This window comes from Lytechinus variegatus, chromosome 1 (assembly GCF_018143015.1).
Source record: "Lytechinus variegatus isolate NC3 chromosome 1, Lvar_3.0, whole genome shotgun sequence".
NCBI lineage: Eukaryota > Metazoa > Echinodermata > Echinoidea > Temnopleuroida > Toxopneustidae > Lytechinus > Lytechinus variegatus.
The window spans coordinates 41183398-41200678 of NC_054740.1; the positions used below are offsets into that span (position 1 = coordinate 41183398).

At 39.7% G+C, this 17281-nt stretch overlaps 1 protein-coding gene across 4 annotated transcripts in view; it reads left to right on the forward strand.

Moving 5' to 3' along the window:
- LOC121414204 (E3 ubiquitin-protein ligase MYCBP2-like) overlaps nucleotides 1–17281 on the forward strand; it is a 93819-nt gene that overhangs the window by 64132 nt on the left and 12406 nt on the right. For all 4 annotated transcript variants that reach the window (XM_041607288.1, XM_041607303.1, XM_041607295.1 and 1 more), the window contains exons 43-58: nucleotides 197–441; nucleotides 1141–1256; nucleotides 1863–2071; nucleotides 2658–2795; nucleotides 3262–3370; nucleotides 4191–4318; nucleotides 5598–5877; nucleotides 6223–8367; nucleotides 9543–9707; nucleotides 11184–11371; nucleotides 12262–12435; nucleotides 13116–13445; nucleotides 14398–14622; nucleotides 15292–15520; nucleotides 16192–16364; nucleotides 17173–17253. In XM_041607288.1, coding sequence (XP_041463222.1) covers nucleotides 197–441; nucleotides 1141–1256; nucleotides 1863–2071; nucleotides 2658–2795; nucleotides 3262–3370; nucleotides 4191–4318; nucleotides 5598–5877; nucleotides 6223–8367; nucleotides 9543–9707; nucleotides 11184–11371; nucleotides 12262–12435; nucleotides 13116–13445; nucleotides 14398–14622; nucleotides 15292–15520; nucleotides 16192–16364; nucleotides 17173–17253 — 4935 coding nt within the window. The remainder of the gene's footprint in view (nucleotides 1–196; nucleotides 442–1140; nucleotides 1257–1862; nucleotides 2072–2657; nucleotides 2796–3261; nucleotides 3371–4190; nucleotides 4319–5597; nucleotides 5878–6222; nucleotides 8368–9542; nucleotides 9708–11183; nucleotides 11372–12261; nucleotides 12436–13115; nucleotides 13446–14397; nucleotides 14623–15291; nucleotides 15521–16191; nucleotides 16365–17172; nucleotides 17254–17281) is intronic.

Below are 17281 nucleotides of genomic sequence, written 5' to 3' on the forward strand. Positions count from 1 at the left end.
CAGATGTAGATATGTTATGATGTTGTGAAAGTGAACCTTGAGTTTGAAGACACAAAATCATTCTTTGCTTTACCTATGAGTACATAGCTTTAGTTCATAGGATTAAGGTTGAAACTTACTTTTATGAGATGATGAATGCAAGAGAGATGAACTTGACTTCATGTACCTTCCTGTGATCTGTTCATCTTGTGTCTAGGTGGAAGTAGAAGCTGTCCCTGTCGGTAAACGAGACCACCCCTACCAATCCTCCAAGTTCCAGAAGCCACCCAACTCTGGGGACAAAGACTTGACCTTTGGGGGTCACAAGCCTCCGACCTTTGACACGGCCTTTGAGCCGGTGATGAGGAGGGGGGTGTCGGTGTACAACTCCATCACCATGATGAAGGAGTACGAGGATTACTCCTTTGAGGAGCTGAGGTTTGCTTCTCTTCCAGTTACAAGGTAAGGATGTTAATGGTGGTGATGATGATGATGATGGTGATGAATATGACTGCGATGATGATGATGATGATGGTGATGAATGTTACTTCGATGATGGTGGTGATGGTGATGATGATGGTGGTGATGATGGTGGTGGTGATGGTGATGATGGTGGTGATGGTGATGATGATGATGGTGATAATAATGATGGTGATGGTGATGATGATGGTGATGAATGTTACTTTGATGATGGTGGTGATGGTGATGATGATGATGGTGGTGATGATGATGGTGATGGTGGTGATGATGATGATGAATATCACTTTGATGATGATAATGATGATGATGATTGTGATGATGGTGATGATGATGGTGATGATGGTGATGATGATTATGATGATGTAGTGGTGGTGGTGATGATGGTGGTGATGGTGATGATGGTGGTGGTGATGATGGTGGTGGTGATGATGGTGGTGGTGATGATGGTGATGATGATGGTGATGATGATGATGGTGATGTTGGTGGTGATGATGATGATGGTGATAATGATGATGGTGACAATGATGCTGAAGGTGATGGTGATTTAAATAATTTTGCAGGTGATATTTAGTGATGATTGTGATAGAGATGATTGTGATAGTGATGATAATGAGAATTAAGAGGATATGTAATAATCTACATGTATTCTTCCAAAGTTATTGTATGTTTTATTTTCCACAGACCCAATGAGAGTATGCTTGTCAGAGATAACAATGATGGGAGCTATACAGCAAACTGGACCCCAAGTTCGATTGGACTCTATTCAGTTCATGTTACCATAGATGGACATTCATTAGGTCAGTGTACAATCATAATCACACCTATTTAAGCCTTTAATCTACATACAGTCAAACATGTTTACAAAAGACACTCAAGGGGAACAGAAAAAATGGCCACTGTAAACGGGTGGTCATTATAGGCAGGTTCTATGGCACATGTTTCTTTCAAATCCAGAGAAAATTTTGCTGGCATACAAAAATTGGATTTCACTAAAGTGATAGCCGTTAAGACGGGTTTGACTTGAGTTATATTCTTGAAACTTGTATTCAATTTCATTAATTTTGTTTGAAGGACCACTTCAGAATTTGTATTTTGTTTGAATGACCGCTTCAGAATTTGTATTTTGTTGTGTTACAAAACATCCAAGCAAAGATTACAATGTACCTTCAATCAGAGGAATGCTTGTACAATAAAGCAATATTTTGCTTGTCTGAGATATGATACATATCTAAAATATGATAAAATGCAAAGTCATATTTTTTTATATCACAATTCGTAATCTATACAAAGAGGCCGGTGGAATTTAGAAATAAACTAACATGCACATTTGTATTGCATGTTGCCCCTTTGATATTAACATGAAGATAATGAAATTTTTTTTTTCTAATTTGTTTTGATGACAGAGGACGTTCCTCAAGTAGAGGTTAACGACCCTCCCCATGGTGTTCTTCCGCCCAACTCCACACCCAAGAAGACCTCTCCACCTGTCAACAAGATGAGGAAGCTCATTGCCAAGTACTGCCGGGGGCTCCGGATTAGGAGTGCGCCCTCTCTGCAGAGTGAACAGATAGGGATCGTTGACGTTGGCGGTGTTATCATCTTCACCGAAGAGGTTTGTCTTTAGATTCAGTTGTTCGCATAATGTCTGTTTTTATTATGATTTATACTGATGATAATAGTTACATTTATATAGTGCTAAGTACTTAATGTTTCTAAACAATCTACATTATATAGTGCTACGTGTAAGTAATTAATGTTTCTATGCAATCTACATTGTAATTATCATTACCCTGCTCATTGGATCCTTGCTTGCTTGCCAGCACACAATGTATGCACCATCCCCACTCTCTGGGGAGCATTCTAACAAGAGTTCCAATACCCAATTGATAGGCATACTGCGTAGGCCTTGCATTTTACTGGGCACCCATTTAACAACTGTGTAGAGAGTGGCAGAGTGTTTGTTGACGCCTTGCCAAGGTACACGTGGCTGTGGTGAGATTTGAACACGCGACTCACTGATTACAAGGCTAGAGTGAGAACCACTACACCAAGACGCTCATAGCCATGTGGCTGGCTCATATTCTGAAAGGTTGTAAGCAGCATAGATATGGAAAGCTGGGCATTTAGCTGGCAACAATTATTCAGAGGATTAGCGTTTACTTCATTTTGCAGTTATTTCATGTATGTTTTGTTTACAGCTCCAAAATGAGGATGGTATATGGGTGCGGCTCACCCAAGAAAGCATCAAGAAGTATTGTCCAGACAACGGTCATCGCGAGGGTTGGTGTCTTCTATATAATCAGCACATAGGCAAGACCTTTCTCTTCCCTGTTGAGGTAAGGTTGTTTTCTCTTTCAAGATTTCAGAGTTATTTTGATTTTAATTATTAGGAGTGATATCTGTTCTATAGTGATTAGCACTGTAAGTGTTATTGGACTTTAATAATATTAAAGCATGACATACATGTAACATTTAATTTTTGCATTCTGATTGAAAACCTGTTCTTTATTATTCTTAAAAAAAAATTTCAATCCAAAAATTCAAATTAAATATCCCAGCCATCTATTGGCCAATTTGGCTCACACGCATGCACAATTTTTATGGCATTTATCGACACAACAGCAATAACAGTTGAACACTGCATTGTACTTGATGACCAGTGATGCTTTGAATTCAACAGGAAAGCAGATTGCAAAACTTTGCAGTGAGAGCTTCTGGTCTTACAAATTCTTTGCAAAAGTTTGCTTTTTTTAATTAAGGACTATTGCTCAGAAAAGTTATAATTTTTTTTCATATTTCCAGGAGTCCAAGTCTATTTATGACGACCGTCCCGAGAGAAGGGAATCTCCATCTGCCAGCGGCCTCAAGAGTTTGGATCCCGACAGCCCTGCTCTTGTGAAGCCCAAAACAGGTATCTTGTCATTATTCTTTCCATGCTTTTAATGATAGCTCCAGTGTGATCTATTTTGTTATGGTAGTGAGTTTATATGACTTTACACTGAATTAAAATTGATATACTGATTGAGAGAAAATAAAATTTACAGATACCTCAAATAAACATGTACTTAACAAAACCACAGGATTATTTCTCTTGATATCTGAGTACTTAAATTTTTTTGTTAAAGAGAGAAAAGTTGAAAGTACTGTTGTATCCCACATCAATGCAATCCTTTATCCTTCAAAATAATACAGTGTTGCAGAAGGCCTGTCACCTTGTTCAGAGTAAGCCGTGTGGATGAGTTGCGGTAATTGTGTGCATTTTCATAAGTTTTTTTACCTAGGCAAATCAGGCTTGCGTGCGCTCCTGCGGGCAATTGCATTGGAGATATTGTCAATTCATGCGAGCTGCGGGTAGCAAAAGTAGTCACCCTGAAGACGCACACAAGGCTTGCACTGAATGGGTGATTTCAAGTACGGTGTTGACCTTTTGGTGTTGGTGTTAGGTCAATTTTTACACGATTATAACACTAAACGTATATGGTCCCGATCGAAAAGTCACCTTTAATTAATCAAAAGTCACTAGTAATTGTTGATATGTCATTAATGTGATCTGGATTGCTTTTGAAAACTCTGAGTAAGTTTTGGAGCTAGGGGAAGCAATCCAAATTTCAACACCAAAACCAACACCAAGGCCAACACCCGACTTAAAATTACCCATTGATGTGACAAGGCCTGTACAAGGTAGGCATCCCTTCTAATAGTAATTCTCATGGGGTATCTTTTGTTTGCAGGAGGTCCTGGGTTGTATCAGGTGATTAACTGTGGCCCGTCAGGTCATAACATCCGCTGTAGGGCCAGTCTGAAGGCCACGCCCATTGGTATGATGGTGATGGGAAACCAGGCTAACGTCGTACAAGAGGTAAGGCTTGTGTTACGATAATGCAACAGATAACAATGAAAATTTCATTTTTAATTTGATTCCCTTATTTCATTACAAGAAATAGATTATACACTAACAAAAATAAAACCAAACATCTTGCATGTCTTGAAGTGTCATTTATGATAGTCCTGTATTAAATCCAGATAAAATTCAAGTTGGTTGGCGAATATTCCTTTAATTAAAGTTCACAGTAATGGCAATGATGAAATTGATGTTGAAGCACGATGAATAACAAGAGTCACTGTAACGAGTTGAAATGTTCGTGAAGATGATGTTGATGATGATTAACAGTCAATTTCAGCAATCCATGAGTTGAAAAGCGTTCATTAAAACAGGATGGTGATCTCGATGAGAACTGAGAATTCCTCTCTCAAAGTAATTGCAAACAGTTCATTTATGGCGTGCAAATAATTCCACAGAAGATAAACGTTGTATTTCAGTTGGAAATAAACTATGCTCTGACATAAAGTCTGGTGTGATTCTCTGAGTTCTGATCTCATATGATGATGTCCTTGAAGAAACTGCCATCTTATATTACATTACATAAATATTCACTATTCTGGAAGCTTCTAGTATTCTCTTTACAAAGAACATTATCCTTCTTTCTAGAAAAGTAAACTTCTGGAAAACTCTTGAATGACCTCAGTGAAATTAACAATGCAAATAGCATAGCTAATCATGTCCTTTTCACTGCAGACAGGCTCTATTGTATATCTTGGGACATTCCAGAAATAACAAAAATTAATCCATCTCATTAAATATGCATGCCAAACAAACCTTTACTGAGACATTCTAGAATTTTTTTTAATCATTATATGCAATGAATATCCTTAAAGAGGAAATAACTAAATACATGAATGAAATTGCTCTTACAATTTTACTTATATATAACACTTGGTAATCCTTACGTATACATGAAGGGACGGGTGGATGAATGCATAATGGATTGATGGATAGATACATGTAGGTGGATGGTGAACTTATGTATTAATTAGGGATGTATGGCTTGGTGAATAGAAGGATAGATGGATATATGGAAGTATGTATGGATGAATTATCATACATGTAGAAGAGGTGAACAACTATTTCCAGAATCTAGATTAATGTTCTGCAGTTGGCCTCCCATTTTAATTAGAGGTAGCATCAAGGTCACCATGATAGGTAAAGGTAAGGGAGATTCCTCACTGAATGAACCAACTTGTTTTCTTACCAAGTATCATTTGAAATATTTATCTTATGTCCTCAACACCTCTTGCAGGTTCGGCTAGGTGACGGTTCCATCTGGGTAAAACTGGACAAGGCTGGTATGACCCGATACTGTGAGAACACCAAGGGAGAAGCATGGGCTCTCTCATTCAGTAAAGGTGTCACCTACCTCATGCGCGAAAAAGACCTGACTCTCACCGACAAGGAGAAGGCCAAGGCTGTTTCGGAGAACTTCTCCTTCTACTCTGTGTCGCAGGCGGGAAAAGGAGTCGTAGGTTTTGACTTCAAGAATGCTCAGGGGCCACCTTCCTTGGGCTTTGCCCAAACAAAAGGTGAAGAGATATTTCTTCTTAGACATGCAGGTGTATCTTGAAATACTTATGGGACATTTTGAAACTTCAACCTTGAACTTGTCGCAGTGCATTTTGTTTAATAATGTCTGATTTCTACTCCATTACTTTAAAACCCATGGTACAATGGGGGCTTGTTTTGATTGGGGAGAAATGTAATATTTTCCTGAAACCTTTTGTAGAGGGTAGAGCATATTATCTTTTGAGATCATGTAAAGGGATTGGATATTTCAAAATTTATATCCACCTTGTAACCTTTGTAACCTTTTTACAGTGATGTTTACTGATGACACATTGTAATGTGATATATGTCTGATTTTGTTGCAGATTTGGTACCATACATGTTTGGTGGTCAACCCACAGCCAATGGTTCAATATCGCATGAGAATGGACAGCTTGAAGATGATGACGATCCTTTTGAACACTTTGCTTCTGTACCAGTGACTAATCATGTTGATGAGTCAGGAAACATTGTGAACTCCAAAGAGAAAGAGAACCTTGATCCAGCAAAGGAAGCATTAGAAATCAAGAGAGAATCAAGGTCGGAAGTGAGGAAGGAACCCAGAAAGGACTCATCTCAGAGCAGTGATGGTGTCGGTGTAATTGGTAGTAAAATAAGATCTAAGAGCGTTGATGGTATGACGACAGCCGAATCGGAGCTGGCAAGGATGACAGCAGCAAGCAATCATCAGCCATCTAGTCCGTTGCCGCACGGAAGTCCTCAGAGGTCAAGGTTTTCTATCGGGACCTCTTCAAGTCAGCAATCACCAAAGAGTAGCATGTCTCCGAAGCCGGGGAGAAAGTCACGGTCTCCTTTTGGTCGGAGAGACAGAACTTTATCACCTTCCAGCAAAGACAGGTCACCAGCGAGGTTCAAAGCGAGCATCTTAAAGCAGGAAGCAGTGAAGGAAGTGGCTCATACAGCCATTGCAACGTCGGTGGCAGAGTGTGTACGTTGTGTGTTTGCAGCCTTTCTATGGCACGAGGGATTAGTCCATGATGCCATGGCTTGCGCATCGTTTCTCAAGTTTAACCCAGGGATGACCAAGCAATCTACATGTACCATTAGTCCTCAGGAACCGGTCAACACTCATAACAAAAGAGAACTCAAGCTAAAGAATAGACACTCCATGGATCTTAGCAAGAGCATGTCTGATGGAATCTTCTTCAGTTCGTCAGAGTTCTCCATTCAGGAGCACCCGCTTAATCAGAATATAATGTCAAACTGTCGGCTGAGCGATAAGACTCTAGAAGAAGCTAAGAAAGGACTTGAGTCTGCTCCGGCTCCTCAAACAGTACCAACTTCACCTCTTGCCAAGTCTTTCAATCCCATCCCTTCCAGTGCACCTGAGAATGATGCAACAGCTGCGGTCAAAGCTGCTTCTGCATTCCTGCCCCCTGCATCACCCAAACACTCTCCAAAAACTGTTCCCAAACCTTCCCATGATGCAATCGCGAAGAAGGTACAGCAATCACCAAAGAAGCTTATAAGTGCTGCAGAGAAAAATCTGGACTTTGCAGAGATGAGGGAAAGATCGGCTACTGTCGGGGCAGAGTATGCCACCAAAACTTCTCAAAAGGAGTCGGCCAATAAGCTTGCCAAAGATGCTGAATCAAAACTATCATTGCCAATCACTCTCAAACATCTTCTAACATTCTGGGATGAGTTGACATCAACAACAGTCAACATTGCTTCCCAACAGGTCTTGCTTCCGAGCCCTGCCCCGATCACCAAGACCAAAGCAAAGATTGAGAAGAAGGAAGAGCGTCCCGTGCGGGAGAACAAAGGCAAGAAACGCAGGGAGAAGTACTTTCGTGGCGGACATGGTAACTTGTTTGGCGAAGCTGCAGGTGTCCAAGCTAGGATGGGTGACTTTGATAAGATCTGTGACTTATGCTTAGGAGTGTTTCCTCACCCTGTCACCTACCATATGAGGCAAATGCATCCAGGGTGTGGCAAAACTGCTTTGGGACATGGTTACAACAGCAGTGGAGTCTACAGGAATGGCTTTGTCGGGAACTGTGGGGAAGGCGGTACAGTAGGGAGGGACTGGTACCTCATGTGTGAACGTTGCAGAGAGAAATACATGCACGATGCAGAGGACAAGAACAAAGACAAAGCTAAGAAGGTCCGTAAGAAAGTACCGTCTCTGAAAGCCCCTCGCGTCCTGCCACCTCTCGAAGCCCACCAGGTCATGAAGGCAAATGCAATGTTTCTACTGGACTTAGCTAGCGCCACTGGATCCATGTTCCCCAGCTCCAGCCCGATGAGGAAGATCACAAGGTTTGATCTTCCTACGGTGTCAGAGTCGGATTCCTTTATGACGCAGTTTCCTGACACGACCTTTAGGTTCCTGAATGTCATGGCGAGTCAAGGGTCATCGGATGAGTTCTCTGATGTAGATGAAGGTATTGCATCTTCATCAGGTCCTCTTACTGGAAGTGTCTTCTCAGGGCAAGATATTCATTCAAGTGAGTACAACTCTGAATATCTTCAATGTTGTTTCATTTTTTAATGAAATACTACATTTAAATAAATCATTTTTTTATAGGACAGCTGAAGTGATAATTTTGGTGTGATTCTGAGAAAATTCTTTTTAAAGTATGGTAGTTTCAAATTTTTCAAGCTGTGTTCATTCAGACTCATATTGGCAACTCCACTTATTTCCAGAGGAGCGTTTCATCAACATTTGTCGTCTGACAAGTTGGGAGATCTGAAAACTTGACTGACTGAGAAGCAATGTTACTATGGTAACTGTCAGATAAAACAGGACTTTTCGGGGAAAAAATAATCTGACAAGTCCTTTCATGAAATACTCCCCTGATGCCCACAATTTCTATTATGTTTAACCCTTATTTAACGGTGGGGGGGGGCAATTTGACCCCCCTCGACAATTTTTGTCACTACGCTGCTGCCTTAAATTTTTTTACCACCGCGCTCCCTGACTTTTTACTTTCAAGTTTTGCGCATCTTTTGAGACCGAATTTTCGATGCCCAGGTACACAGTTCCAAAATAACGCAACATTTTGTAAGAGCATGTGAAACCTACATGTAAAATTGCTCAAAAACGTGATTCTGTGTACATGGTCAATGCAAATTGTGTTTTTCAGTCAAAAAACATAAATGTATAAGTATTTAGACTTTTGTTGGTTTAAATGGATTTATTTTATGCTATTTATGATCACTAAAGGGTCCCCGATAGAGTTCGTCGAAAAAAATAAAAAAGTAAAAGACAAGGGTTTGAAAAACAGATACCCTACGAGACAACATCCAAGGTATCACAAATCTTTTTTTCAGATCTTTGTTAAAAGAAATTATGCATTTGTTACTCTATCAATATGAAACTGGACCTGGGTGAAGAACTTTTATCATTGAAATGAGGGGAGCGTTTCATGAAAGGACTTGTCGGACGTTTCATTCCAACAGTTACCATCGTAACAATTCTTTTCAACCAGTCAAAACCAAGGAAAGTTGTCAGATCTGACATCTTGTCGTATGAAAAATGTAGATGAAACAGACTGCGGTGTAATCTTTCAGTGAAAGCTCCCAAGGACTATTTGTTTGTGACATTTCAAACAGTATGCCATGTTCTTCGTCAGATGGAATAACGGCTAAACACTTCCCCCCTCCCCTTCCCCCCACACAGGTGCCTTCTCCCATTCCCATCCCAAGCATGTCAACGCATCTTCAATGGACCCTACCCAGCGCTTTGGTCAATTCAGATCTATCTCCATGAATGCGTCGGGTTATACTGCAGCACAGAGCGACAGCAGGACCAAGGTCCGCAGGAGAAACAACAGCGGAAGCTCGGGTATGTCCTTGTTTCAGTCAGGATGAATTTGTTGAATACCATTAGACAGGGATTTACTCATGATAGCTGTGAGCTAGTTGACCAGCTTGGCCGGGTTGATATAGGAGCTCCCTGGGCGGTAAATTGCCAATTCGTTCGCTCACCACATGGTCTACCTTCATTTAGCTTAATGCCATTCCGTCCATCAACATTTCGTCTAACAACCATTTGGTCCAATAACCAGCTGGTCCAATCAACGCTTTGTCTAATCACCAGTTTGTCTATTACCATTTCGTCTTATAACCAGTTGGTCTTATATCCATTTTTCTTTTCATTCATTTTGCACAATTAACACTTTATTTTAATTAGACCAAATGGTATATGGACTAAATATTTATTGGACCAACTGGCTTTAGACGGAATGGCATTAGACTAAATGAAAGTAGACCATGTGGTGAGTGGAGGAATTGATGGTAGACCAAATGATAGTAGACGAGTTTTCAATTAGACGAATTGGCATTAAACGAATTGGAAATAAACCCTTGAGCACCTAACAAGGTGGATACGTGTACATGCGCTTTCAAAATCCTATATTATTCTATTTATTATTAGCTATCATTGTTACAAGTCATTTGTTTTAGCTAAAGCTCAGCGAACACTTTGTGATGCAATTGCACAAAGATTGGTTTGCAACAAGTTGCTAATGGTATCTCAGTGCAAGCACATCACTGGCCAGCGCACACATTGCAACAGCTCTGCGAGGTGCTGCATTTCCATGGCACCTCCTTTTTTCTGTGTATGTCATCTGCGCTACAGCAACACAGCAAGTCGGTTGTGACATCATCATCATCGTTTAGGACAAATCTGATTCGCTGTCATTATCAAAATCGTGGAAGAATCGAAGGAATATTTGACAAGTCAAAGGTCTAAAATTTGATCTGCCATTCTACTGCAATAATTCAGATCTCAGCTGCAGGGCATTGCAGGTTTGCGCACACTCTGTGATTTTGTTGCAATTGTTGCATAGTGTGCGTTGGGCTTAACATGCAAATTTGCGAATCACTGGTACTGGTACTAGTTCTAGTGACTGGTCCTGGTTTTGAGACAAGGACCCTGTTGCATGAAAGTTATGGTTACTTTGCCATCTGATGGTAACTTGCATGGAATCCTTGGTTCTGATTGGCTGTTGATCAGCGTTGCCATGGTAGTTACCTTTGGATGGCAAAGTTACCTTAACACTAACTTTTATGCAACAGGGCCAAGGATGATTTATCAAATAACTAGGACCCACAGCTAATGTGCACATCATTTTGCTCAGGTATTAGTTTTATTTTCCACTTATTACATATACCATTGAAATAATTCAAGCTTTAGAATGTTAAAAGCATGTTAGATTTTTCAAAAGACTCATACGTCATGAAAATAAGTAGCTCACAATGATCATTACAATCTTGAGCACAAATTTTGTTTACCTTTAACATCTTGTTTGTACCATAGACGGGTCATCCCTTCTTCGACGGCCGTCAGCCTTACTTGCTCGTTTGATAGAGGGTCGTTCGGTAGGCTTGTCCACCCTCCATCGTCCGGTCATGCTGTTCATTGCTCAGAGGCACGACCTTGATGGACTTCAGCTAGCTATGAAGCAAGCGCTCAGGAAGGGAGCGTGCCGCGTGTATGCCATGCAGGTTAGTGCGAACACATAAAAAGTGCATACAGGAATTATTTGTAAGTTTTCATTATCATTTCTGTAAAAGGGGGATATGAACTACCCATTGTATCTCAAATCTTGAAATTAGAAAAAATGCTGACCTTGGTGTCATAAGATGTAAAGAATGTCATTTGCTTCGTTACATCTGTATATTGTACTTTTTGTAAATTGACCCTTTCAGCTTGTGCTGCTGGTCAATTTTTATGTGCATATATACCAATAGATGAATAATAAGTAAATAATAAGATGTAAAGAATGTCATGTTAATTGGAAAAGAAAAACATAGCGTTGTTTGTAACAGAGATGCAAATTGTGATTAAACATACATAAACGAGTATGGATCAGCATTGCTGTGATCATTGAATCCTACATGTAACTCACAATGCTTCCATGATTATGACTTATTTTATAATTTTTCTGAGAGATGAAATGATATTTGTCATTTGATGTACGATTCCTCGTAGTTCAAGCATTATTAATTTTGCAAACATTTCGTGGCAAATGCATGTCTTACTACTGTTGCCTCCTTGACTTTTGTACAGGGTTTACATGTACAATTTGATTCCTATATCATATTTTATTTCCCATCAAACTGAATAAAACAAACAATAAGTGCCAGAATTTTGTTTCAAAGGAAAGTAAGGTACATAACAGCTTGAATTACTTATTACACCAATTTTGTGATCACTCAAGCTATTCCAAACATTTACATGGTAATATCTTGATGTATGAATGACAGCCTTTAATGTATTTGCTAAAAAGATACATGGGGAGTGTTTCATGAAGCAAATAATATTTGACTATTCTACTCTGAGCCAATTAGATGCAAGGATTTCAGAAGCTTATAACATATTTGTTGTATGACAGGCTTTGAACTGGCTTCTGAGAAATGTGACTCAGTTGACCTGTCTTCATGATCTTCTCTGGCACTTCGTCTCTGCATTGACACCACCCGCAGGAGAAAAGGAGACGGAAGACGACGGGGATAGTGGCAAGGATAAAGAGAAGGAGAAAGAGAAGGATAAGAAAGAACCTGAGCAGGTGAGTTCATGTAATGTAGTTCTTCATTGATTTGGTCAATTAATACATTCATGTATCGATCCATCCATCAAGCCATTCATTTGTTTGTTCCTTGGTTTGTTCTTTCATTTGTCCATCTATCAATCCACCCTTCCATCCATACAGCCATCAATTTATTAATTTACATGTATCCATCCATCCATCCACTCGTCCATTCATCAATCCATTTGTTTGTTTGGTCATTTATGCATCCATCCGTCTGTCTGTCCGTCCGTCCATCCATCCATTATTTTTATTCATTCTTTCTTTCATTCATTCAATAAGATGACACAAACTACTCTTTAGCCTCATGAAAGAGTTCTTTGGCCTGTATTCTGAAATCTAGTTTAACTTGATAGGCCATGTTTTACAGTAGCTCTGTGCTGAAATAATTGGAAACCAAACTTGTCAAAAAGTTGGTTTACATTTTATATGTAACTGATATTTCCCAATGCTCTTCCTCATGGTTTTACTGGTGTTTTTAAAGTTGGTTGTCCAGACAGTTGTAAACGATTTGTTTTCAAATGAACTGAAAAATTGAACCTGTGCTGTTACAGAATTGTGATACAATGGCTATTCATGATTGAACCACAACTTTAGAGTTTTAATCAAACCAGAGTTCATAATACAGGCCCATTTGTTTCCCATTTTCCATTATCCAGGAGATAGATGGTCTAATGTGTGAACATCCACTCTCTGACATCACCATCGCCGGCGAGGCTATCCAACCCCTCCCTGCCACCTTCCACAACCTACTCCAAACCATTGCCACCGTCATGATGCACCTACCTACAGGGGGCGCCCTCCAGCAGATGGCCATGCGGTGCTGGTGTCTACGTTTCCGGCAGGCCGATCACGTGTTCTTGCATCGCTCCCAGGTGTTCAGTAACATCAATCAGATCCTGTCTAAATCGGACGAGAGCGAAGGAGATGGAGAGGGCAGTATGACCGGTAGTCTGGTGTCCATGACCGAATCAACCGTTACCTCGCAGGTGGGTTCACTATCCTACACCAGAACCTGTAGTTTTACTCAATACAGAAAAAAAAAGAAATATCACAGAATTTCACAGAAAACACCTTTGGTGGCTGGAGCACTCTTCTTAGCCGCCTTGGTTGCCAGCTGCTTTCGGGGAGCCTTCCCCGAATTTTTCAGCCCCCACAAAGTTAAATCATGACAAATATAGTTAAAATCTTGAATACCATAGTGAAAATCCAATAAAATAAAACTGAGCATCTATGGAAAAATTTGCCAATCAAACTTGTTTTGGACATATCACCTGAGAACATGGAATAGAGCATTAATAGCACAAAAGAACATTGAACTTGCATTAATTTTATAAAACAGAAAACTGGGGACTCTACCCTTTACATGTACATGTATAGGATGTTTTTCCACATAACTGGAGATTCATGGAAAGTTATCGCCAGCTCAAAACAACTTCTATCAATGAAATCCACACTCATCTTGCAGCTTAATCAATTGTGTTTTTTTTTTCTGAGGATTTTCACACCAGTTTGTATTGATTTTCACAAATAATTGTTATAAGCTACTGATATTCTTCCTTCTGATTGGCGGAGAGCAAAATTCAAATTGAAAACAACGATTTCTTGATATATTTTTGTGAAATCTGAGCCCTGTAACATTAAAAGATTGTTTTGGGGTTGATATTTACAATTGATCATACACCATCCTCAGTGCAATCAATCATAAGAATCAGTCCCACAATCTATTTCAAAGCCTTTTTTTTACTGGGCCCTGGCATGATGCAAGGAATTAAATCTTTAAAGCTGAAAGGACTTTCATTTGTAATCAAACTTTATCCTAACTGTATATCTTGTACAGAGTTCTGTGAAAGTGGATCTGCTGTGGGACATCACTTACAACTTGGCTGATGGACCTTTTATTTGTATATAAAACATATTCCTCTTTATTTTCTTGTACAGAGTTCTGTGAAAGTGGATCTGCTCCGGGACATCACCCACTCTGTAGAGCTTCAGGTGTCCAGCCGGGCGGCCATGTTGCCCAGTCTCACTGACAGTTCTACGGAGACCTTCTGGGAATCTGGAGACGAGGATAGGAATAGGAATAAGTTTGTCACCATCATCGGGAACAAGGGAATGAGTCTCAAGATGGTCGCCATACATGTGGACAACTCGAGAGACTTGGGGGTAAGATCTAGTTTAATTTTTTTTTTTCATAAGACATACGGACTAAAAGAGAATCTCACATCCGGGCTCTTTCTTACAAAGAATTGAGATTGATCTGATCGACCACTACTGTTGAAAGCCAGCAACGCCAACATCGAAAATGCATTTTTTTGCTCAAAATGTTTTTTAGATATGGTGAATACTTCTGCATTCATTGCTGTCTTGACAATTTGGCGTGTTCCCCCCTAGACATTGCAAGTTTCTTGTATGAAGAATTATGAGAGTGATGGATTTCCATATAGTTGAGGTTGATTAGATTGATCACATCTCTTTGTAAGATGGAGCCCTGGTGTACCTGTATGCGTTCAAGGACTTGATTTTGGTCTGCAGGTGCAATTTACCTGGTTTCTCGATTCATGCTGCAGTAGTCCGAGTTTGAAAACTAGAAGAGAGGAATGGGAAACATGTACTGTAGCTGCTCCATCCCTGAGTTCAGTTAACAAGTGAGAGCCTGTATTGGGTTTAATTCAAGGCCCACTTGTGAATTAAAATGTCATAGGATCAGTTCCTGTAGACTAAAGTGAAGTGGTTACCATTCAAGCGTGGTCCTTCGTAAAACTATCAATAGCTGTATGAAGTACCAGCCCCTTTACATGTAAACTGATGATTATGAACTTCATTTCATTCCAGAACAAGGTGACATCAATGACCTTCCTGTCGGGGACCAGCGTAGAATGCCTCCAGAAGATTCAACAATCGACCCTCGATGCCAGGCATACAGGATGGGTGACTTGCGACCTCACTGGTTGTCTGGATGGGTCAAAGGTCATGCGTGTGGAGCTGAAGGGACCCGATAGCCATCTGAGGATACGGCAGGTCAAAGTCCTCGGGGGCAGCAGAGGGGAGACTTTATCTGCAGGTAAATTGGTTTCTGTACCATATGTTGGTAGATTAAAGATTAAGCCAAACTGACTGGTCCACTGGTGCCTTACACTGCTGCAGTTCTTGCAGATGGATAGACAGTTTAAATAAGGTAATACTTAAGAAATTTGAAGGCACCAAAGATTAGATTATTAACCACACTAAGACCTAAATTTTAAACTTTTATATGAAATCCTTCACTCATCCAAGAAGGACGAAGGAAATGAGATTTCCAAGTAGGGTACATGTATCTGCTTGAATATCGATCAGTAAAGTTATGATATCATTGCATTCTTTATGGGCATAGCCATTTTCATCTGGCCACTTGCAATTGATTGTTATTCTGCTATTTTTGATGCAGCAGAGTAACTAAGTAGTAACTGAAAGAAATAATCATGAAAGACAATAATTATATTGGGTGGCATTTATAATGGATATCATAGTGTTTTGAAGAGACATCCACACCAAATTTTTTTTGTCTTTCAATGATTTTTACTTCTGTAACTTCACAAACAAAAATAATCATATTATAATAATAATAATCATTTAAAGCAGGGACCACTGGGAGAACGGTTTTCGTAAGTGAAGTGGCTACCCTGGATAAATATGACATTTTTATTATTGTAGTTGTTGTTGTCATCACTACGACTTTGTTTGTTGTACTTGTAGGTGCCCAGGTGTCAGCACTGAATCTTCAGCAGCAGAACTGTGTCAGCGAGACCTTGAGGGTGTTCCGTCTCTTGACCTCACAGGTCTTTGGCAGGCTGCTCTCCGATGAGGAACCAATCACCAAAGAGAGTCAGATCATCAAACCCGGTGATATGCAAACACCAGAAGATGAGGTACACATGACTACATTTTTTCTCCAACTGAACCATTCCCTCTTTTTTCTGGAAATGTTGTTTTAGTCTGATCCTGATGCCTAAAAAAAAAAATGATGTTGCCCTTATCTGACTGACCCTAAAAGCGGAAAAACGGTCGCTATTTTCTTTTTCTTCGTTCTTACAAGACCCAAAATATACAAATGCAATATTTTTGTGATGAAATGTCAGACTTGGATGGAGAATCTGCTCAAATTTCTATTCAGTGACTTAAAGCAGTTTGATGTATTTATTTTGACATGTGTGACTGCATAAATGAATCATCACATACATGATTTTCTTTGTGCAGCGCAGCAGCGAAGGTATGTAAAAAAGAGGGGGAAAAAAAGAAAACTGACCAACTGATCTAACTTTCCGATTTGGGCTTATGGGAGCCACATGACGATTCTGTTCTTAGGCCTGATGGTTTCATCAGCTTTTTGTTTTTTATATGGTCATTCAGGATTGAATTTGAAACTGCTGTTAATGGAATTGAGTGTGACTTGAAATTACACCTTAATTTCCAATTTTTTTTAAAAGATTGCTGTTGTCAGATCACTCTCAGAACACAATGAGAAGAATTGAAAATACTGTCAAGAAGCTCTTTTCTTTGGGATAGTGCTTCCATAAAATAAAGGAATACAAACATGTACATGTAGATGTAAATGGGTAACCTTTGAAGTAGACAATTCAATTGGCAATTGCTTACTTTGTGCAATCATAGTAAACCTTGTCCAATTGCACTGTTTGCCTTGTTTATTTAGTTTGTTTATTGTTTATTTTCTTATAGGACACTAATGATAGTGACCTGAAGGAACACATGGTTGGAATCCTCTTCAGTCGTCCCAAACTCACCAACCTACAAAAACAGGTATATGGAACCATGTGCTCTACTTCAA